The 23,264-nt window shown below is 27.0% G+C and overlaps 3 protein-coding genes and 1 pseudogene across 4 annotated transcripts; 3 read left to right on the top strand and 1 right to left on the bottom strand.

Moving 5' to 3' along the window:
- Positions 1-256: 256 nt before the first annotated feature.
- Positions 257-1,062, top strand: LOC149054862 (uncharacterized; annotated as a pseudogene).
- A 6,425-nt stretch (positions 1,063-7,487) lies between these two features.
- Positions 7,488-17,146, bottom strand: Tsf2 (transferrin 2). 2 transcript variants are annotated; one of them, XM_015519300.2, is made up of 16 exons: positions 16,948-17,146; positions 16,695-16,849; positions 15,688-15,845; positions 14,368-14,500; positions 14,140-14,282; positions 13,955-14,072; positions 13,510-13,689; positions 13,214-13,377; positions 12,789-12,971; positions 12,063-12,227; positions 11,909-11,997; positions 11,663-11,829; positions 11,326-11,592; positions 11,114-11,257; positions 8,962-9,133; positions 7,488-8,896 (listed from the first exon to the last, which is right to left on the bottom strand). In XM_015519300.2, exons 2-16 carry the CDS (start codon positions 16,765-16,767, stop codon positions 8,668-8,670), a joined length of 2,385 nt encoding a protein of 794 aa, XP_015374786.1. In that variant the 5' UTR covers positions 16,768-16,849; positions 16,948-17,146; the 3' UTR covers positions 7,488-8,667. The 2 variants fall into 2 exon arrangements, with proteins under 2 accessions (XP_015374786.1, XP_015374777.1); XM_015519291.2 differs by having other exon boundaries at positions 16,695-16,820.
- A 231-nt stretch (positions 17,147-17,377) lies between these two features.
- Positions 17,378-22,243, top strand: mRpS18C (mitochondrial ribosomal protein S18C). Its single transcript, XM_015519278.2, has 5 exons — positions 17,378-17,517; positions 17,638-17,693; positions 20,982-21,121; positions 21,316-21,526; positions 21,994-22,243. The coding sequence occupies exons 2-5, from the start codon at positions 17,663-17,665 to the stop codon at positions 22,083-22,085; spliced, it is 474 nt and encodes a 157-aa protein (XP_015374764.1). The 5' UTR covers positions 17,378-17,517; positions 17,638-17,662; the 3' UTR covers positions 22,086-22,243.
- LOC107169511 (mitochondrial GTPase 1) lies at positions 17,435-19,324 on the top strand. The gene is made up of 3 exons (XM_015519266.2): positions 17,435-17,517; positions 17,638-17,693; positions 17,957-19,324. The coding sequence occupies exon 3, from the start codon at positions 18,010-18,012 to the stop codon at positions 18,952-18,954; it is 945 nt and encodes a 314-aa protein (XP_015374752.1). The 5' UTR covers positions 17,435-17,517; positions 17,638-17,693; positions 17,957-18,009; the 3' UTR covers positions 18,955-19,324.
- Positions 22,244-23,264: the final 1,021 nt, after the last annotated feature.

The following is a 23,264-nucleotide window of genomic DNA, read 5'->3' as shown; positions in this document are numbered from 1 at the left end:
AATAATTCTTGTAAAACTGTATCTACTTGTGAGTACTCAGTTTGCATTTTAACCTGTAGAATCTGTTCAGTTATCTTTTGAATGCTTATTTGAAAATCAAAATGTTAGAATTCAAGTAACTTCCACAAATGTCTTTTGCGGTTTTCTTAATATCCTTACAACTACCCCTGATAAATCTTGTGGCCCAGATTCAAATAGTATAAATTTGTGCTTATCTTGTGATAGATTTCATAGATTTTAATTCAATAAAAACAAAAATTCCCTCAAAGATTAGACTGGTACTAATTAAGTGTTTGACCTATTATGTTCAATGCTACCACAAGTATGCAATTTTTTTACAAGTAAAAATGATAGACTATTAATATTATGATAAAAATAAAGCATAACTTAACATTTTCAGCAATTGGTGTTTAATTTAATATACACCGTACTTCTGTTAATATAATTTTTTTCCAGTGTTAAGAAATATTCTGCATAATAACAAAAATCTAATTTTTTGGCCCATTAAAAATACAATTAAAGAAACTAACTGAAGGGTTTAAAAAATTATACCCTAGTACTCGCTGTATTATAGACTGTACCGAAATAAAGGTTGAACAGCCCCCTGCAATTGAACAAAGAGTGTATATTATGTAATATTGGTACAAAGGCTGTTACTGCACAAACTGTACAATTTTTTGCTGCAATCACTCCCAGTAGAGTGGTTTGGTTTATTTCAAAATGTTATGGAGGAAGAGCTAGTGACTCATTTATCACCAATGACTCTGAATTTTTATCCAAATTGGAACCAGGGGATCAAGTATTAGCAGATAAAGACTTTCCAGGAATCAAAACCGACTGAAAATAAAATTACAGAACAAGAAATTCTTGAAACATACACTATTGCTAGTATCAGAATTCAGAATCCATGTATAGAAAGATTCTTTTGCTAGGTTAAGAACTCATGGAGTGTTAAATAAAATACAAATAGAGCTTCTAACTCATATAGATGAGATTGTTCATATGTGTTGTGTTCTGACAAATTTACAACCTCCAATAATAAAAATTGAAATTTTGTTGTGATTAATTATGGGTGCAATATAATAGCATACTATTTCATGTTATACCCCCCCCCCCCCATCCCCCACCCACCTTTTAAACAATTTATGTTATCTTGTATATAATAATTTTTACTCTACAACCTTAACCTTAATTAATCAATAATAAAAAAAGAAAAAATTATTATTCTGTTTTTAATAATACCTAATTATAAGTATGTATAGCTTATATTCTATACATTTTCATACTTCAAATATTTTAAGTTTAGATTTCCTGTGTCTTTATCCATTATAGGTTTGTTTTCACAATGTATAGGGCATTTAATATCCAAAATTTTATTTATTTCTCCATTTTGAGATAGAACCAATGAATCTGGTGATGCACATAATTAAGGGTATTTAGAATGAATAATAAGTGCTGCTTTTATTAATTTTTTTGTTGAACATTTCACAATGTTTCAATAGCTGTCTTTTCAGTTTGTGTACCTTATGCTGTACTTAATTCTACTTTACCAATTAATTTCACATCATTAGAAATAATATCAAAAATTTTTTGTTGATTTTCAGCTGACATATTTTTAAAAATTTCTATTTTGTGGCATTCAGTTGCAGAAATCCTTACTTTTTTGTGTTCTGTTCATTTGTTATTATAAGATTGTTTCAATGTGTCATTGAAAAAAACTATATTAGCAAGGTTTTATTAATTTCTATAGGCACCTACTGAAAAAATAAAACATGTGATACTTAAAGTGTTTTAAAAAATTGATCTGATTGTGGATGTTTAAAATTAAAATACATATTATTATGTATGAATTTGAATATGGTTCTGTAGTATATCTATCTCTTGATGGTACACAAAATAATCGATGAACAATTAATACTATTTTGAAATAACTTTATTAAACGAAAAACAAACATACAAAAATATACAGGCCTCTATCAATCGCTTACTAAAATATCTCGCCTCTCACTCGAAAGCCGCCCTGTCCCTCTAATGTGGTGCTTACGTCCTTAAATATTATTTTACAAAGTGTTGCCTCAGCTCATTTGCTTTGTTGGCCTAATATTACGCAATTTAAACATTTAGCTAAGAGAAGTAATATTTATCTATTATTATTAATTGGCACATGCCACATACAACAGTTAATTAAATTATTATTTTTAAATGTTTATAAAACACTAAATACAATGTAATTTTGTGTTACGTATGTATTTTATATTCAACTATAAAATATACAATTTGGCATAATGGCATATTATTATAGTAATTGTAAACAGATTTTATACATTCAAAAATGTAATTTGTTAATTATTTAAATTACTAGTATCAACTAAAAAAAGAAAAGTTTTTCTAATAAGATCCTAAATGATTACTGGGGTTGGGGTTCTGAAAGCTAATTGTGGCTACTAAGTCTGTATAAAATATTTTGAATTTTCAATTATGAATAAAAATAGTATATATTTAATGGGGATGCCTAATTAGTGGGTTCGTGAATCATGGAATGCAGTTTTATAGGTACTATTTAAATATTGGTTTAAGTAAGTACAGACAATTTCATGGGTACTAATATAATAGTCATTAATGTAGTATGTGTAATAATAATACATTTGTGTATTAAACTTGGCATTGGTGGGATCCAAATTGGCCACTGACATTTAATTAAAATATAAATACACCATTTATAAATCATAAATTAAAGTATATTATATCCATGACATATGCGACTATAATATATGCCTATCTGAATAGTTTAATTCATTTAAAATCATTATTATAAAATTAATTATTTTAATTACTAGGTCACTTAGGTATAGAAGATAAAAACATTAAAAACTAAATAATTAATATTTAATTATACAAAAACCATATGTACCTATATGTATAACCATATATTTTGTAAAATATTTTATAATATTCACAGATGTAGAGGGAAAAGGTTTCAAGTCCCTATGGTTAATATTATTTGACAAAATGTTTAAGCTTTTTCTTTTTTATACTGTAGCAGTACATTGACATTCATAACTGGCAGTTGTAATACACTACGAGTATGTCAGTTAGAACTTATAATGGTTGAACATTTGAAGTTTCTGAAAATACGACAAAATATTAGATACCATTACCATGGTATAGCTATGTCATCGGTGAACGCGGTAGATTTATAGAAAATCTAAGACTCTACAAATAATTATAATTATTTATGTAATAAAATACACCTACAAAGAATAAATCTGTGGCAGGCGGCAGCAGCCAATTTAATAATATATTCTGTTCGGGTAAATGAATAATTTAATTTGTCAACATCCATTTCCGAGCGGCGAAGATGATAGTTTATTAGTTTAACGTTAGTAATCACACATTAACAGAAGTTTCACTAGAAGAATGAATATTTTTGTAAGTTTTTTTAATATTCTTTTGTTACGAAAGGTCTAATTCTTATATATCATTATAAATATTTCGAAACGGACGAGCTTCTTGAATACCGAAGCGTCCGAAGCACGCATTGCACGCAATGCATTAAAAATAAAAATATAAAATACAAGAAGCAACTATACGTCAATACAGCAGCTCGGCAGTTGTCGAGTTCTTTTATACTCATTAATTATTATTTGTACCACGCCGCCCACTCGTAGAATCTAAATAATAATTTTTGTAATGAGTATTTTAAACAGTACACCGGCCCTTCAGCCATATAAAATTCGCCAATTATTATTTATATTTGAGCGTACATTTAATTCTAAACAGAAAATTTTCCAATTACTTCCTGCCAAACAAAAAAATGAATAAATAAATAAATAGATATGCTTAAGTAAATCAATTGTAGGTTTACTCATGAAATATTGTAGATTTCTGCTATTTATGAACTTGTGTATACTAGTTTGTACGGTTCAGTTTGGCACGCTACAACCATTAATGTCATTTACTTTAACTATCATCATCGACGACTGATGTATAGAAAAAAACAGTAATCATATTTATTTTAATCGAAATTTTTATTTAGTAGTCCAAAAAAAAATATATTTCAGTAAAAATACGCATGTGCTTCTAAAATTTAAACACCATCAAATAAATGTATTTAAAAAAATAATTAAAATAATACATAGCTTAAACATACCTAATATTAATAAATTTAAAGTTATCCAGTATTTCGGTATAGGTAATAGTTATCACATTCCATTATTACCGTGAAAAAAATGTATGCATGGGCATCTTTGATATAAAAGTTGTAGAGTAATATACATCTGTGGATTTATCAAATTGATTTAATACCTATAATATAATATGGCGATTGTCAAAGCGGTTGCGGAAGACGCAGTCGATTAAAGATTCTAATATTTCAATTAGATAGGAAAACAATGAACAAAAAAAATCTTGCTTTCCGTATAATTTTTTTTTAATAAATCACATTATTTTTAGACTTTAATTAAGCAGTATCTGATGCGTTTCAGTGTGAGCGTCGGAGTGCATACACGTCGCGGACTCCAACAATGCCCGAAATAGTTGATACCTATTTAATGTAAGTTTGTTTTCATACCTATTCTTAACTGATAATAACTATATATAAAATTATCAAAAGTTATTGAACAAACAAGACCATAACATTATAATATAATAATTTGAATAATTTAAATTTATTATTTTGTTAATAATATAGGTAAATACTTGTTTGAAGTATAATATAAAAAAAAAAGTTACTTATTAAAATTATCATGACCTTGATAAATAATATAATACTATCTACGGCTTTAAAAATAAAAATTTTTATAATTTTGTTATAAAGTTAATCACTATCTTCATCTTTTTTTTATTATTACTATTAGTATTTGATATTAGTATTATTTATTTCAAATACTTTTAAGTTTCTATAAAAATGATGGTAAGTATCTTGAATAAGTTTTGCTTTGCACAATGAAATTAAATCTTTTTTTGTAAGATTCCATACTCTACAGTAAATGCAAGTTTCAAATTCATGTCTGATGATTTTATTTTTGAATTATTATTTTTTTTAAACTATAGTTTCTTGAAAATTTGCTTGTCCGTAAGTTGTTTAAGTTGTTGTAAAAACAATGTGTCATGGAAGTCTATTGTAACTTTAATGATTTTAATATCTCTCCATACAACTATTTGAACCATAGGGTTTTTATTAAAGTTGTTAGGTACTAAAATCTTTATTATGATAATTTGTTATAGTTATAAATAATACTATATATATAATACTATAAAACTATGTTATAGTTAAGGTTTAAGACCTTTTTGTTGATGTTTCTGATAATTCTGCAGCTTCTTTCTAGTCATTGTCTTTAAAACTATTATCAACATCTTCATTTTCTAAATCTGTAAACAAAATACAATCTGTTGTAAAATAAAGTTCATATAAACATGAGATCAAGATAAAACTATTATTTACTTATAGAGTTAGTTAGTTTATCACACTAAGTTACCATTGGTACCTACCTACTAGCTTAATGTGTACTTTCATTTGATCAGTTTGAATGTGTGGTTTCCAATTATAAATCTTCTAAAATAATATAATAGTAATATAGCTTGTAAAAAATTGCACAGTTTAGCTACTAAGTTCTTTTTATTAGAATTATTTTAAATAAAATAAATAAACAAAAAGCGGGTAAGTCATGGATGTCGCTCTGCTGTACAGTAGGTTACTGTAATGGATGGGATTAAATTTGAATGCAATGATAGGTATCATTGTAAACCTTACCATTACATTAATAAATAATACATATTTTAATTTTAGATTTTATGATCAAAAATGTATACTTAATTCTTAATATAATTTAAGCCATATAATTAATATTTTCTTAATTTTTAACATGGTTTTAAAGCCATATTAGTGTTATACCTGTATGATTTTTTGAATAATTCAACTCTAGTTTATTATTTTGTACAACAATTTAAACATTAACCACCATGTGCCCTACAAGTAATTATAAAATCACGATTTTATTTCTTTAAATAATTAAATTTATTCACTATATTCATGTAATTCGATGAATAGGTACTATAATCTTCATTTTGTATTATTACCTTTTAGTTTTTCCAATTTTTTTGACTATTTGAAAAGCACTTGACTGCGGGCTCAAACCCCCCCCCCCCCTTCCATTTTTTTCTTCATATTTTAACTCTCACTTATTTTTGTGTACACAATTATTTAACATTAACCACCATGTGCCATACAAGTAATCATAAAATCATGATTTTATTTCATTAAATAATTTAATTTCTTAATTTTCTTGAGATTACATACTGCAGTCTCCAGTGTGTATTTTAAAATATTAATTTTTCCATATTATTTTTTTTGGCTCCTTAAAAAAGACTTGCCTGCGGGCTCCAGTCCCTTCCCATTTTTTTTTTTAAAATTATTATATTAACCATATTTATGTGTACACAATTTTTTAACCTTCATAACCATGAGCACTATAAGTAATCATTAAATCATGATTTTAGAGTTGTAAATAGTTTAATTCATTCAATTTCCTGAGATTATATACTGCAGACTCCAGTATATATTTTTAAATATTAATTTTCCAAATTTTTTTTTTGGCTACTTGAAAAAGACTTGCCTGCGGGTGATCGATGAATAGGTACTATAATCTTCATTTTGTATTATTACCTTTTAGTTTTTCCAATTTTTTTGACTATTTGAAAAGCACTTGACTGCGGGCTATAACCCCCCCCCCCCTTCCAAATTTTTTTTTCATATTTCAACTCTAACTTATTTTTGTGTACACAATTTTTTTACCTTAATCACCATGTGCCCTACAATTAATCATAAAATCTTGATTTTATTACATTAAATAATTTAATTTATTCACTATTCTTGATATTGCATACTAAAATCTTCATTTTGTATTATTTTATTCTAGTTTTTCCAAATTTTTTTTCTTGGCTACTTGAAAAAGACTTGACTGCGGGGCGCGGGCTCCAATCCCCCCTTCCAAATTTTTTTAAAAATTATTTACCTCTAGCATATTTTTGTGTATACAATTTTTTAACCTTTATAACCATGAGCACCATAAGTAATCATTAAATCATGATTATGTTTTCCTTATTTTGAGTTTACATTTTAATTTTTTGAAATTACATACCAACTGTATTCCTTTTGTGTATTCTTACCTAATAATTTTCCAAATTTTTTTTCCAATTATTCCTGTTTTGTTTTTGATAGTAATCGGTTTTGGTTTTTTAACTGTTTCAAGCCTTGCTTTCTTAGGACATACTGATTGATAACCACAGTATGTTGTAAAAAATAATAATATTAATAAAATGTTGCTAATTAATTTTAATATATCTCAAAATTATTAGTTTTACACAAACGTTTATCCTTGTGAATAATTAAAAATATATTTTTTAATTATTGTGTTAATTATGCACTTGGTGATTAAAAAGGCCAGTTCTAATGAGTAGTTTCCGAGTTATTAAGAAAAAAAAAACAATTTTTGACAGTAAAATTAATTTATTTAAGGCACTTTAAATTTAAGTTTAAATAACACATAAAAAATATATCATCAATGTTAAGATTAAAATTTAGGTATACATTATACTTTATATCACTCTGAATAACATGTAGATAAAATTGTGAAGTGTAAACATGTAACTAAGGCACAAAGAGTATATATTTTAAACATTAACTACATAAAGGTAGTACAGTAAAACTTGGGTTAGATAAAATTTCTGTAAGACCTTCACAATACAAACAATTTCCTTAAAATAAAATACATTATGATTGTGAGTCCCCTGTCAAGTTGGAAACTCCATTAAGATGGAAAAATTAAGCGATCCGTCTTGGTGAGGTTTTACTGTATTATAAAATCATTTGCATGAAAAATACATACAATACAACAAAATACATACAAAAATAACTAAGACAATAATATTATATAAAAAAGTATTGATTTGATCTTCTACCATTTTAATCTAAACAAAGATGGACGGATTATTCAACAATATTAGTCTTAAAATAATTAAACAAAATAAATTCTACAAAAAAAGGTCATATAAAATTCAATTTTTTTTTTTTTGATACACTGTTAAATTTATCTAATCTTGTAAAAAACACAATATTAAAGTAAAGTATTTTATTCTTGATGTCTAATCAGTAAAATCTTAAAATTAATAAATGGACGGTTGATTTGAATTTGACAATTATCAATAGCTGACAATAAATAATACATAGCTTATTATGATTGAGATTCTGTCAATGATTACAATATTATGACAAACAATTAAAAATATTGTACATAATACTCTAATGCATTTTTATAAAGTGATTGAACAGAAAACAGTCTATAACCACGTATTTGTGTAAATTCCAGATAATATAACAATTATAAATTACTATGGTACATTGTTAAATTAATTTTAACTTATGGAGAGATAGTTTAGGTTAAGAATCTCATCATTAATGTCTTATTATCAATAAAATCTTAAAACTAAAATTAATAATAAATGGACGGATATTTTTAATTTTACAATTATCAAGTGCAGGCAACAAAAAATACACAGCATTACATGATTTGAGATTCTAAAAATGATCACAATATGATGAGTAATCTAAACAATAAATGATGCCCTTATTATTGTTATGCACTATTTATAAACTGATTGAACACAAGTCTATAACCATGCGTGAGTACAAATTACAGATAATAACATAGTTATAATTCCAAATGGTAATGATATAGTACCAGATGCGCGACAGTCAACAAGACGTCGTGCTCGCATGAAATTTGGTCCTAACCACTCGGAGTAATGTCTTAATGAACTATCAATGGGTGCAAGCTGCTGAGTAGCATCCTGGAAGATCAAATCACTGTATGGTTCTGGTGACGTGAACATGCTGAAACTGGAATTAAAACAAATTTATAATTTTACAGCAGGTCAAAGATAAAGATTAGCGCAACAACTCACGTAAACTCGTCAATAGTTTTTCTGCCATATAACTGCTGGGCAGCCATAAACAGATTAGTGAATGCCATTACTTCGGTATGATTATAAGCTACTCCTCCACGAGTTATAACAGCGTTAGCTTTAACTTTACCCAAGCTACACTTCTTGTAATCATCAATCGGTGACCTTGTACCTAGGTAAAATAAAAAATGTTATATTGTACATTATTTTTTAATTTATAGCACAGTTATATTATTTAATTTTATATTGGTAACATCTGCTGCTAATATGAAATTATTTATAAAACAATTACTATATAAAAATAATAATTCAAAAAATAGAAGCATCAGCACGATTTTTGTTATTCCCAAATTGATTTTGAAAAATATATTATCTATAATATAAATATTACATAATATTCTAAAAAAATTTAGTCCCCCACCATTTCAGATTTCCAGATTTGGGTCAGTGATTACTCCTCATCATTTTAGGTTAAAAGCCATTGACTATTTGGTCGTTCTTAAATTTCTGATATAGATATTTAATAAAATTGACACTGAGAAGTAAGTGCAAACAATTATATTCTATTGAGACATTTTGTCAAACTAAAATGTTAATTACATACAAGGTCAAATTAGATAGAGAAATGGATAGTCTTTTATGTTTATGTTTAAATAATTGAGGTTTATTAAAATTGTATTCATATTAAATATCTACGTTAAATTGTTTTGAACATATTTATTTAAATCTCTAAGCAGAAAATGTGAGTATTCAATATATATTGAACTTTTAATGACGGTTTTATAGTAGTTCAAGATCGTAATAACACATTTATAATTCACGTTTCATTTTAATTTTTGGAATAATTAATATTGTAACAGTTATCGAGATTTATGTGACTATGACAAAACTTAAATATCTTTGATCATACATAAAGTACACTTAATACAAATTTTAATTAGTATTAAAGCCAAAAATGAATAGAAAAGATAACAACTTGATTTTTATACTAAATATATTTAAAAGTATAGGTCAGGGGTGGCCAACATGAATACATCCACAAGCCTCATAGATAAATACATTGATATCAAGAGCCAAAATGTATTTAAAATACATGTTACTGTTTTTTATCGCTAATAAATAAATATTGGTATTTACTATTTTAATAAGACGAGAGCCACAATTTGGCCACTTCTGGTATAAGTAATTGCATAAAAATACATTCTGAAATACCAATATTATAGTATTGAATTAATGTATTTTAACAAAATGCATAATGTGTAATTATTTAGGATAACTAAAGTAGGTATTAAAATAAAGAAATAAGTAACTATAAATTCGAACAATTACCTAATATTATAAGTTTCTTTTCCATCAGATACTGATTATATTATTATATTATTAATCAAGGTTTGAACCTTAAAGGCATTTTGTGTACAAAACTAATAAATACATACTTAAAATGTATGTTTGAAAGATCAAAAAAAATTCATGATGTAAGACAGGGGTTGGCAATAGCTGGCACAAAAAAATAAACTAACTGTCCAAAAATATTTTATTTTATTGTTGATTTTTTATTATTATTATTTATCTGTGTCCTGAATAATTTGTAAAACAAAACTATAAAAAAAAGGCTTTTAGACATCAATTTTTTTTTAACTGCCGATGACCCTGTTGTAAGTTGACATATTTAATTATAATGTAAGACACATTTATAAATAATTATAAATTTATATAGAATAAAATAAAGAAATTCAAAAAAATTAGTAGTGAAAAAACAGAAAAATAATAAACACACCTGTTAAAATAGTCCAAAGAAATATAAATCCACGAGAGTACCATATAATATTGTACTATGAGTAATATAATATTTTACAGTTAAATGTTTTGTTGGTTATATATTCTATCTTAAAAGAGGGAAATCACTTTTTACACAATGTGAATGATGCAATCATCTCATCGACATATGATCTTACTAACACTCGGATCGTTACACTAACATCGCAGTAAACGTCCAATACAAGTTCCTTACAAGCAATGATCAAATATAATTGAAATCAGAAATTTTTTTAAATTTAAAAAAAATATAAATTTTACGCATAGCAAAATCCTGCAATCTTATAGACTACTAAGACTAGATTTTCTATCTCTATTTTAGTATATGGAAACTTACCATCAGGACACAGAAGTTCAAAATCGTAAGTTAAAGTATTTCTTGCCCACCACTCTTTGCGTTTTCCATCAACATTCTCATAGACTGTGGTATGTTTAACAAAAGCTACATTTCCACCACCTTCAACCAAACACCTTAAGGCTCCTGTTTGGGGAAAAATATAATTTATATTTAATAAATAATAATCATTTTTATTAATTAAGTTACTTTACCTGTGTAGCCATAAAAGTCTTCAGTGGCATCGCGTTTGCAGTACCGATAACTAGAACCTCTACATAGATGGCAAAGGTTATCATAAGGTAAGCCTGGATTATATTCATTACTTAATGCACCGGGTACACAAGATTTACTAAAGTATTCAGAGGCAGCTTGTATTGAGTCACATCCATAACTTCGTATCCACCCGTTACTCAATAAAAATGCCATTGGTATTATCCATCCACCACCAGAATATAAACCCGGGTGACATGTCATTTTTCCTAAAATCGTTAACACCATATAAAAATATAAGATTTTTGAGATTTTTTTAGTAAGTTTTTTATAATTAACCTTTTAAAAATGTTATTTCAGTACTAGGATCCTCTTCTTTCGCCACAGCCACAACATAATACTCTGGTTCAGGTAGATCATACATTTCAGTGATAAATGGTATTTCATCATAATGCAGTCCAGCGGTATAAATATCACCAGCATCCATCACTGCAACATCTGCATTTCTGTTAACACAACAAAACATAAATTCTACATATTTGTTTGGACAATGCATAAAATGATTAACATTTAATTTTAACATACCCATTTCTAATAGCTTGCATACAATGCACTTGACTGTAACCTCGAAAACATTGCAATTCAGGAACCAAAAGTTGAACTTTTAACGCCAACTAACAGAAAATTAATAACAAACTTGTAAATAAATGAATAAATATATATTAAATATACCATGTACCTTCATTTTAATACATTTCTCCATTTCTGGCTCAGACGTTACACAAAGTGTCATTTTTGCAACAGGGCAATAACGTACTCCGAGTATAATGTCCATGGCATTTCCTAAATAGCTTGTATATGTTTGGTGCGCTTCTTCTAAGGGCCGTAAACCTCTTGTTGAGTCCTAAAACAATAAAATAGTATCTTTATGGATAGATAAAAATATATAAAACAATATTTTTTATTAATATTTATAATTATTGTTAATAAGTGAAAATATTCAATTTTCTTAAAAAAGTTATATGAATTGATAACTTAGTGTTCAGCTACATCACTGTTTAACGCAGTGAGTTCTTGTCTAAAAATTGTTAATGTAATGGATTTTAAGAAAGCAGTGCAATGGTTTTCTCAACGGCACACATCAATAATTTTATATTTTTAGCCTTTTATAAAATATCAAACTAACCTTAAATAAAGTTATGTTTAATGTTTATTTATATTGAGATAAAATTAAATATAATTCCATAAAATAGTATATTATTTTGTACAAATTGTATAACTTAAGATTTTTAATGTGTTATATTTATTTTAGCTGCTTAAAAAATATGCTTAATATTAAGAATAAAACAAAATAGTCTAATTTTTATTTTTGTGGCTTTTAAAATAATTTTATGAGTTTTATTTATTTGTGTGCTTATATTTCAAGTTTCATTTTTTTTTTATTTCTTTGATAATTTTAAATTACCTGTAACAAAAGATTGTGGTGATTCTCGTACACAGAAGAATCAAATAAATTAAAACTTTTGGCAATATTGTTATTGATTTGAGTTTGAGGTTGATTGAATCCTCCTGCCCAGTTGATGTCAGGAGTAGTAGATGTGAATTGTTGTTGTGCAGATTTTGGTTTTCCATATAATTCAATTACTTTCTAAAGAAATAAAATTAAAATAATGTTGAAATCTATAAATAATATTTGTATTACGTAACTAAGTATAAATTAATAAAAAGCTAAATTTAAGTTATATTTATGGATATTTCTTCAAGTACGAAGGAATTAAATGAGGTTAAGAAATATCATATTTTTGTATTTAACTTTCTTGCTGTTCAATTAATTTTTTTTTTCAATGGTTGAAATTAATATCATGCTAATTATTTTATAGTACAAAATACCTGCAGCCATCTTTGGTATGAAATACGAGCAGAAGAAGATTTAGCAGATGTAGTCATAATAGCATCAGTAGGTACTGGTCCCCAATTGCAGTTTTTAAATTCACTAACTGGACGTCTTGAACCATCAACACACAATAGTTCCAAATCATCTTCTCTGGTTTTACCTGAATTATATAATTGGTAAAAACAGAAAGATATGACAAATGAAACATAAAAACATATAAAAGATGTGACAGAATGTCATATTTTCTGTTACACGCTGTATATAAAATGATCAGTTATATTCTATATCTTACTGAATAATGATGGATCATTTAACATTTCTAACACAGTTGTATGTCGTAGAAATGCGATATCACCAGACTCAATTAAACATCTGAATGCTCCTTCATCACCAGCATATGGATCGTTTGATGTACATTTTTGACCAGAAATTTTGCTAGCGCAGAGAATGCATAAACGGTCAGAATTATCACCTGAAAAAAATTTGTTTAAAGTTATTAAATAAGCACTTTTTATATTTGAGTATAAGGTAAAATTAAAATGCTAAAATATTCAGTAGGTTTTTTACTAAACATTATATTAGCATTCAATTTAATGTAATCTTTTTTTCAATAACCACATCATATTTTTTAGTGACTTCTTAAAATATTAATTTATGACATGCATTTTTTTTATACATATATATATATTTATATAGAACTATAATTTGTGTCAGTAATGAATACAAAAATTAATTACCCATTGGGTTGTACTTGTCAAGTAGTGAATTCACAGCACAACTGGGACCAAAAAATTCTATTGCAGTTTTTACATGGTTATTACAGTCAAAAATGTTCATATAACCTTTAGAAATAAGCTGAAAATAAAAACTCTAATATTATAAGAATATATATCAAACAACTTTGAATAAGGGTTAAACTTGCAGTATTTATTGGTACATTCCATCCAGCTTGTGTACCAACTCCAGCAAAACAAGCTTTTTTGTCCTTCAAATTTCCAAGATTATACACATCCTTTAAAGTGTCCTTTTTTATTAAAGCAACAGAGTAATATTCAGTAGAGCCATCTGACAAAAAAATATAACAATATTTAAATAGGTAAATAAATATCTAAGCACTTGTGATAAGTATAAATTATGTATTTATTAATACCTTCAAACAGTTGTTGCATTAGCGGTATCAAACTATTATATCGGCCACCAACAAATACCTCTCCAGCATCTAAACTCAAAATATCTGCTACGTTGGTATCTAATTTCATCATACAGTCATCTTTATTGAGTCCCTGAAGTGTTTCAATAAAATAAATTAGTAAGTGTATTGCATTATGTATCAACTAAATGTATGTCAACGCAAAAAAATTATAAATTATTCAATTCCAATAATTCAAACAAAATCTCGATCATATTTTTATAATAAAATTAAGTTTGTACGAGAACATTTGGTTTTTAAGTTATTTTAATGAAAGTGTAAATATATATGTTATATATATTTTTAAATAGATTTAGTAATCAAACAATTTTATTACGTTTATATCCAAATAAACTCACATACATTATATTTAAATTTATTAGGAATTAAAAGGATGTGGTAAAAATTGTATTTTACCATCTCAAAATACTATAAATCATTTCTTCTTAAGGATTTGGTTTAACGGAAATATATTTAATTTGTAAATAAAATAATTTTAGCTCAATTACAAGATTATTGAACATGATTATTTCTAATAAAAGCAATTAAATGACTATAATGTTGATAAAATGATCTTAAAATAAATGGACTATTGGGTGTTCATAATCAATAATCATTATAAATTAATTTGTCATTGAATATTAGTTTAAGCACTTTCAAAACATGGACATTAGAACTATAATTTTTTCCATTATATATACAATGGTTACTCCTACAAGAATATTCAAACTTTCTGATATTTTGTTTGCATTTTTTCTTAATTAAAATTTTTTATAGAAATCTATAGAATTAATTATGGTAAATAAAGTTAAAATAGATCTTATGCTCAAGGCAATTTAACTAACCTAGATTTTTGCTATGAAAGTCTACCTGATTTAAAATATAATTTTTCTAAATAATTTATTATAATAATTTGTTAATTATCCAGTGTTATAATATTCTATATTTCACCTATCCTGTAATTGTATATCCTACATTAGACCTTAGTTGTTAATTTAAATAGATTATTAAAAAATAAGTAATTTTGTTAAGCAAGAGAAAAAATATGTAGAAAGTAACTCACAATAATATTAAAAGTCAAGTCATATAAATAAATATAATTGAAATAATTATATTTTATTTTGTATTAAAAACAACAATTATTTAGAGTTTCAACTTTTTTCAAAAACATGTTAAATATATTATGTTTGAGTACCTATAATGTATTTTAATTGGACCTTTTACTCAAACACTTCACTAAACTGGTAGCTACCTATAATTAGTCTAAAATAAAATATTTACCGGTTTGCAAACTAGTTCCATGAAATCTCTAGGGTTAAATCTCTGTCTGTCTCTATTGACAGCTGCAGACAAATTCAAACATTTTGATTGTTCTTGGATGTTTAAAGTGCACCAAGTGATACGATTGGTTTTATCGTTTGGTAGATCTGATATGTACCCTATAAATGATTTATAGAATAAACAGTAACATTATTAGATAGGAATCGCTGCTATTAGACTATAATATTTTCTTGTATAGGTACAGTGATTCTCCAAGCATGTTCACCTCCATTTTTTTGCATCTTAATATTTGTTGGATATTTTTAAGTGCATGATAGTAAGAAGTGGCCAAAAGTGTTGAAAACGGTAATTTAATGTTTATGTTTTGCTAGTTATTTGTGACTGCCAAATGCATCGATGGTATGAATTAATATGGTTTTATATTATTATTTTTCTATCGCGCTACAATAATGAACTAAAAAAGCACAGTGGCATAGTGGGAATTGGGATGGAAATTATAACAATTGTTTTGATGTTTATTTTTTTATATTTTTAAATGTTTTTTTTTTCAGATAAATAGTACTTAGGTAATAAGCATATAACAAATTTGGAATGACAGAAAAAAATGCTTAGCGTATAATACATTTTGTGCAAATGCTGGCGGTCATATGGCAGTCAACTTGTAAAAGTGTACATTTTAATATTTAGATTTTTTATACCAACCATCTTTGTTTATTTATTTATTTTTTTTTCAGTAGTTTCATAGAGGTACATCTCTCGATAACTATTCATTTAAATTTAGATTAAGATACATCAACACTTAAGTTTATTTCATCATAGGAAACTCCTTATGAGGCATCTAAGTATTTCAGAATATAACTAATAAGGTGCCAATCTAAAAATTCTAAAAATCCTAATTTGAATAAATATAAGAAAAAAAAATAGTTAGGTATTACATAATTAAAGGAAAATGGAGACTCGCATGCCTGGTGAACCACTATGTTAACTAAAAATGTGTTGATACTTACCATGGACGAATGCGATGTTTGCTAAAACAAAACAAAATGTCAAAAAAACCACGAAATTGTTGGATGTCTTCATTATGTGTTATTGTAGTGGACACGTCTATTTAATGCATGACAATCGAAAAGCACCTATATGAAATCAAATACTTGATTGAACGCTACGACAATTTAAGAAAAGTTCAAGTATATTTTTTGAATAAATTTCATGACCATCATTAATATAAAACGACAACCACTAACAAGTGACAATACTCACTATCTACTGGTCGAATACTGGCGTAGTGGCGTAGAGGCGTCTGGCACACTCCGAAGTAGTGTCGTACTTACATATAAATGATATAAATGTTAAATTTTATACAGAGTAATAGAGATTGGTACTAGAGACAAGACAAATGTAGATTGGACAATTTATTATTGTAATTTGTAGTTAACTTATAATTTGTAAACAAAAAACCGAATGATAACTGCCACAAGTGGGTGCAGCAAGACGTCTGCCCCGCCCTGCCATGCCCATTAATTGCTGTCATGGACGAAAAAATTAAAAATCGTGATTGATAACGACAATGCGTTATGCGGTACACATTATTCACGATAACGATAATGTTCATCTCATTGATAATTTATATTATTTAATGTTAATGTAGACTACTGAAGACGACCAGACTCCAATTTATATTACAGTAATACCCATACACATTAACCTATGCCACTGTCTACTGTTTGTCAATCGCAAAATGGAAATGATGTTTTACAAAAATATTTTGTAATAACCTAACAGTTTTACTTAGTTTTCAGCCATTGTACACGAAAGAAATATTTCGTACTTGTAAGTATTTAAATTAACAAAAAATATGTAAAACATGTATCATGTATGCTTTTATAATGAAGGTCACTTACCTTTTAAAACGATCATAATTTTTTCCATTTATTTTTTTGTGTGTCGCAGAACAGTTTTTTAAACGTCGGTCAGAATGTTTGGAACTTGCCACAAGCTACTGAAAGGTAAGTGAATACCTATTGTATTATTTTGATAGTTGACTGACCATTATAAGTGTAAAGAATACTGAAACGTGTTTATTTTTCCTTTAATTGTTTTAGCTATTAAATTATTGTTCATTTTAGTTACCTATTTTCTTTCTTATTTATAAGTTACTTCTCTGGTTACTTGTATTCATGTATTCACATAATATTATGTTATAATGGTTGCTTCTCCTCGCTGTGGTCTGGGACTTGTGATAAGTTAAGTTCAATTATTTTTTTTCCAGCTTAAAATATTCTCAAAATTTTTGAATATAAAGAACCGGATTCATTTTTAAAAATGACTTCGAAGTTCAGACAGAGTTTCAAAGTTGTTGACAAAGCTCTTTTACGATGGTTCCCAGGCCACATGGGGAAAGGTATGAAACAAATGCAGCAAAAATTGAAATCAGTTGACTGTATCATTGAAGTCCATGATGCCCGAATACCACTTTCTGGCCGCAATCCAGATTTTAAATACTCTATTTCAGGACTGAAACCTCACATTTTAGTATTGAACAAGATGGATTTAGCTGATTTAAATTATAAGCAGAAAGTTGAAGAAAAAATTATGAGTCAACAGAAAATATCAAAAATCATTTACACAAACTGTAAAAATTCATTATGTCCAGGTGTAAAAAAAATTATGCCCACTGCATTAAATCTCATAAAAGGATCGAATAGATATAACCGTTCAGAAAGTATTGATTTTCGAATAATGGTTATTGGTGTGCCTAATGTGGGAAAATCGTCTTTGATTAATTCTATTAGAAACACTATTCTTGGCAAAAAAAGTGCTGCTCCTGTTGGGGCAGTTGCGGGTATTACTAGAGCAGTTCAACATCAAATTAAAGTGAGCCATGACCCATTAGTTTATGTTCTTGATACTCCAGGAGTAGTTTCTCCAACAATTAAAAATGTTGAGACTGGATTAAAACTTGCGTTGTGTGCGACTTTACAAGATCATCTTGTTGGAGAAGAGATAATTGCAGACTACTTGTTGTATTGGTTTAATAAGAATAACTATTTTGATTATGTTTCATACTTAAATTGTGATGAACCTACTGATGATATACGAATAGTGCTAGCAAAAGCTGCAATTCATCGCAAGTCTAGTATCAAGTATTTAAATTTTGATGGATCGTATATTTATCGACCTGACATGCAAGGAATGGCAAGAAATTTTCTAAATGCATTTCGTACAGGAGTATTTGGAAAAGTACTTTTAGATAACGATTTATTGTAAAAAAAAAAAAAATTAGTTTTAAAATAAATGAACATTGCTTATTTTTGTAGATAAAAAATTGTTGTTGTATTTAAATGAAAACTATATTTTTAAGTTTCAATTAAAAATATGTCATTTCTTAATATTATGTAGGTGTCAATAATTTTATAAATTACCTATATTCATTTTTCATCTGATAACTTTATTCTTTTTCTGTATTGAAATTGTGTTTATAAGATTCAACTAGAAACATTGTTTTGGTTGCTTTCCCAACTCAAGTCTAGAAATAAATCCAAGTATTCAACCTTCAATCCATTAATGCAAACTAAAATTATTACATCACTGTTTCCTACTGTTTGTTTAAATAAATAAAAATTAACAGTTTTTTTTATTTATCTTGTTATGTATGAAAATGTATTTAAATTTTCTTTATGTGTATACAATATTGTCTAAGGATTTAATAGTAGTCTAATTTTCTAATTTTACTGAAAAAAAAATCAAATATTAAATTTTATACCTACAGTGGCGGTGTAAACTTTTTTTTCCTATGAAGGAACGACCTTAAATAAGTACGCACCTGGCCACCCACCAATTTTTTCACACTTTATACTTTACTTTTCACTCATTTTAAATGCAGGCCATATGTCACTGTATAAATTATAAGCTAGTGTAACTGTCTAGGTTTTGAAGACTGCAAGAGTTATTGGGATATCAATTCCCAATTTTTCATGAGGCGGCCACTTCATAAAATAGTTATTCACACCGCTACTGTATACCTTACACATTTATGAAAACTCCATTTTGATATTGAGAATACATTTGAAAATGTATTTCCTCCAATTTCTAAAATGATAAAAATGATGTTTGTTTCGAAAAATGACTTAACAATATTTTTTAAACAACATGAAACAACGAGTGTTTTCTCTAACACATGAAAGAACAATAGATATTAAAACATTACTGGATCGGTCACTTAACATTATCATAATAATAGTCAAGAGTAAATAAAGTAAGCTGGTTTATAATATATTTTTTGAAGTAAAATGCTTTAGAAATAACATTTTATTTCTTTTGATTATAAGTATCCAAATTCAATCTATAGGATGATAAACAATAATTTATTTATAAAATTAAAAATACTTTGAAATGTATTAAAATTGAAAATTCGGAAACATGTTATAATATTATAAAATATTAAAGCTACCTACATAATTATTTAAGCGTATGAGCTGTATACAATACACACTTGGGTACTACTGCCATCTATCTAAGCATAATTTAAAAGTAATTAGGTTATTCCGTGCACATATCCTAAGGTACCAAAACAAAAATTTTACAATTACTGTTATTAATAGTGTTATATTTTGTAACAACTGCCTAGATATAGTAATGGTTTTATGTCACTAATTTGCATATTTGTGTTTACTCTTATATTTTTAAATACCTACCTACATTATTATTCTAGAGGCATTTTAATTTAATTTGCTAAAAAATGTCTTTAATTCATTCAAAGTTGTATATTGATATTTTAATTTTTTATTACTCCTTTGTTTTTATTTTATTCTGTAGATAACTTATTTCTTAAAAGAATATAAATAATAGTAGATAGAAAACATAATAATTCTTAAAATGTTGTTATATTTTATCTAAATTAAAAAAAAAACAATTCTCGTCTAAATTTTACTTATATAACTTAATACTTACGAAATACAATATTATTGTTATGTTTATTTATAAGTTTTTACCATAGATTGTTTGAAATAGATACTTCAATCTTTTCTTATAGTCATGTAGGTACCTACTTACGATTATGTTATGCATGCCAAACTTATTAAATAATGATACATTTTTTTTTTTAACCTATTGTTAAGGTATTTTTTATATCATGGTATGCTGTGCATTTGTCAAAAATATAATTGTATAATATTATTGTTTTATAATTTGTCATAGTTCATTTTATCCTTATTTTAAACATCACCTGTCTTGTGATTTTAACATTTTATTGTTAATCAATAGATAATATTGTCACTGTACGTCTATTTGTTCAGGAATAAGTATTGGCGTAAACGCGAGGTATATGGGTAGGTTCCGAACAAACAGATTTAACCCATGGACCAATTTGCAAAAAACCATTGGCCAAAAAAAGCCGGAAGCAGTAGATGCAGACGTGTCGGCGTTTAAAAGCAAGGTAGGTACTTATAGTGCTCATATTATAGACCATATTAATTATCGTCTACAATAAGGTACCTATATAATATTATATACTTTTGCGCTGCACTCGTTAGAATTGATTTTTATTTTCATTACACGCATATAGTACCATAATGTTCTGTTCTATTCGCTGTGTATTGCTATAATTTCGTTATATTGTGTGTTTTCAAGCATTTGGTTAACATACCGAACCCCTACGAAAAGGAAAAACGGTCGTGCATCCTCTGCAAAATGAACATTATCCCGGACTACAAGAACACCAGGATGTTATCGCAGTTTATATCCCGTTTTACTGGTCGCATTTACGGTAGACACATTACAGGTCTTTGCCGGCACAAACAGGAGCACGTTGAAAAAGAAATTAAAAAATCCAGGGAAGCGGGTTAGTATCTATTTACCTACTTTATGGATTCTGCATCATCTGTGTTATTCCACGCGTTCGTTTCGTTGTAAATAATTATAGGTACACGTGTTATTTATTTTTGTTGTTTTATTTCCCTCGTGCAGTTTTAACACTATTACACATTTACGCCCAATTTCCGGTCGTATAGAAGACGAGACGAATGTAATAATCGTTATTGTACTTACAACGCGTTATAGGTACTTACCTACTCGTGTTTGGCATAGGTTCATTCTTTATTTCCAATTTTTAACCGATGTCAAGACATGTTGGTGAACTATCATTAGCTTCCTGCTAACATACTTGTTCCGTATGGCTCCTGATAAATTATTCACACAATTAGTTATATAATTTATGCACAAAATTTTACCTTTGATTTGAGAAAAGACATCATATCAACTTTACCTATTTTTTAACGTGATTTTGACAGCTTATTATTTTTGTTTCAGGTTTGATGCCTTTTTATTTCAGGAATCCAGAATTTAGCCATGATCCTAAACTGTTCGACCCTGACAATCCGTTTAGACCTCATAGTTATTAGTGTTATAAAATCATATAAAAATTAATGTTTATTCAAAATCAATTGTTCAGTTCAATAATAATAAAATGTAGATGTGTGTTTTATATGAAAGTATACATGTATGTGCATTGTGAATTAGTTTCTATAAATTAAACTGGTATGTCCTTTTTCACACGAAATGAGTAGATTTATATTTCCAACGAAGTTAAGGCTTTGAACGGAGTGTGCCGTTGAAGACAGACTGGGCTGCTGAGGGCAGATTGTTCGTAGTAGGTATTGAAATTAGGTTCAATTTTCTATTTATATTATTGAATTGACATTTCATACTTGTTCGATTTCAAATCGTTCTTGTTACGAAAAATTACATAGGTAAAAAATGTGTTTTATTATGTATTATTAATGTGAATTTTGTCAAATGAATAACAATTTATATTTTTTGTTCACAATAAGGTACATTGGTACAGTTATTTTATCAGGCTTAACTTGTTTAAGAGTACCTAGCAAACATAATGTTATCATTAGGATATTAAGGTATCGTATATTAAGTCTTTATCTTTATAATTTATAAATTATTTTGAAATGTTAAGCAGTAAATTAAGTAATGAATAGCGTATTTGCGTTCTTAATATTAAATAATGTTAGGCATTTATCAGAAAATATTATGAGAAAAAAATCCCGTCATAAGGCATCTCCTACAACTCTTTAACTTCCGTTTAATATACGCACGAAATTAATTATGTTGGCGTTAATACATTCGTTTTTATATTATTATATTATTATTTATTGCCTACATCATTATATTAGCATAATAGTAATTTCTTAATAATTCAAAACTAAGTGGTATACCTATTTACTATTCATAAATTCATACTTATTGATAGGTACTTGTAACTAACACCTTCTAGCTGGGAATTTATTGAATTATTCTGATATTAACTTTTTCACTTAAATTGTTGGTAGATATTTAACCTGGAAAGGATTAAAATTGTAGCGGAACATTTCGTATGCACCACTTTTCACTTAATAATCGATTAACAGGGAAATATGAAGGTATAATATTAGGTATATTATACAACTTGGTGTGACTGCTTATTACAGGTAATAATACAAAAAATTATAATGACATCATTCATTTCTAAAAATAATTATTATATTATACCATCATAACATATATCACTATAATAGGTAGGCAGGCACCTT

This window comes from Diuraphis noxia, unplaced genomic scaffold (genome assembly GCF_037042655.1).
Source record: "Diuraphis noxia isolate RWA-SAM2 unplaced genomic scaffold, SU_Dnox_SAM2 contig0005, whole genome shotgun sequence".
Lineage (NCBI taxonomy): Eukaryota > Metazoa > Arthropoda > Insecta > Hemiptera > Aphididae > Diuraphis > Diuraphis noxia.
This window is presented reverse-complemented; position numbering and strand designations above follow the sequence as displayed.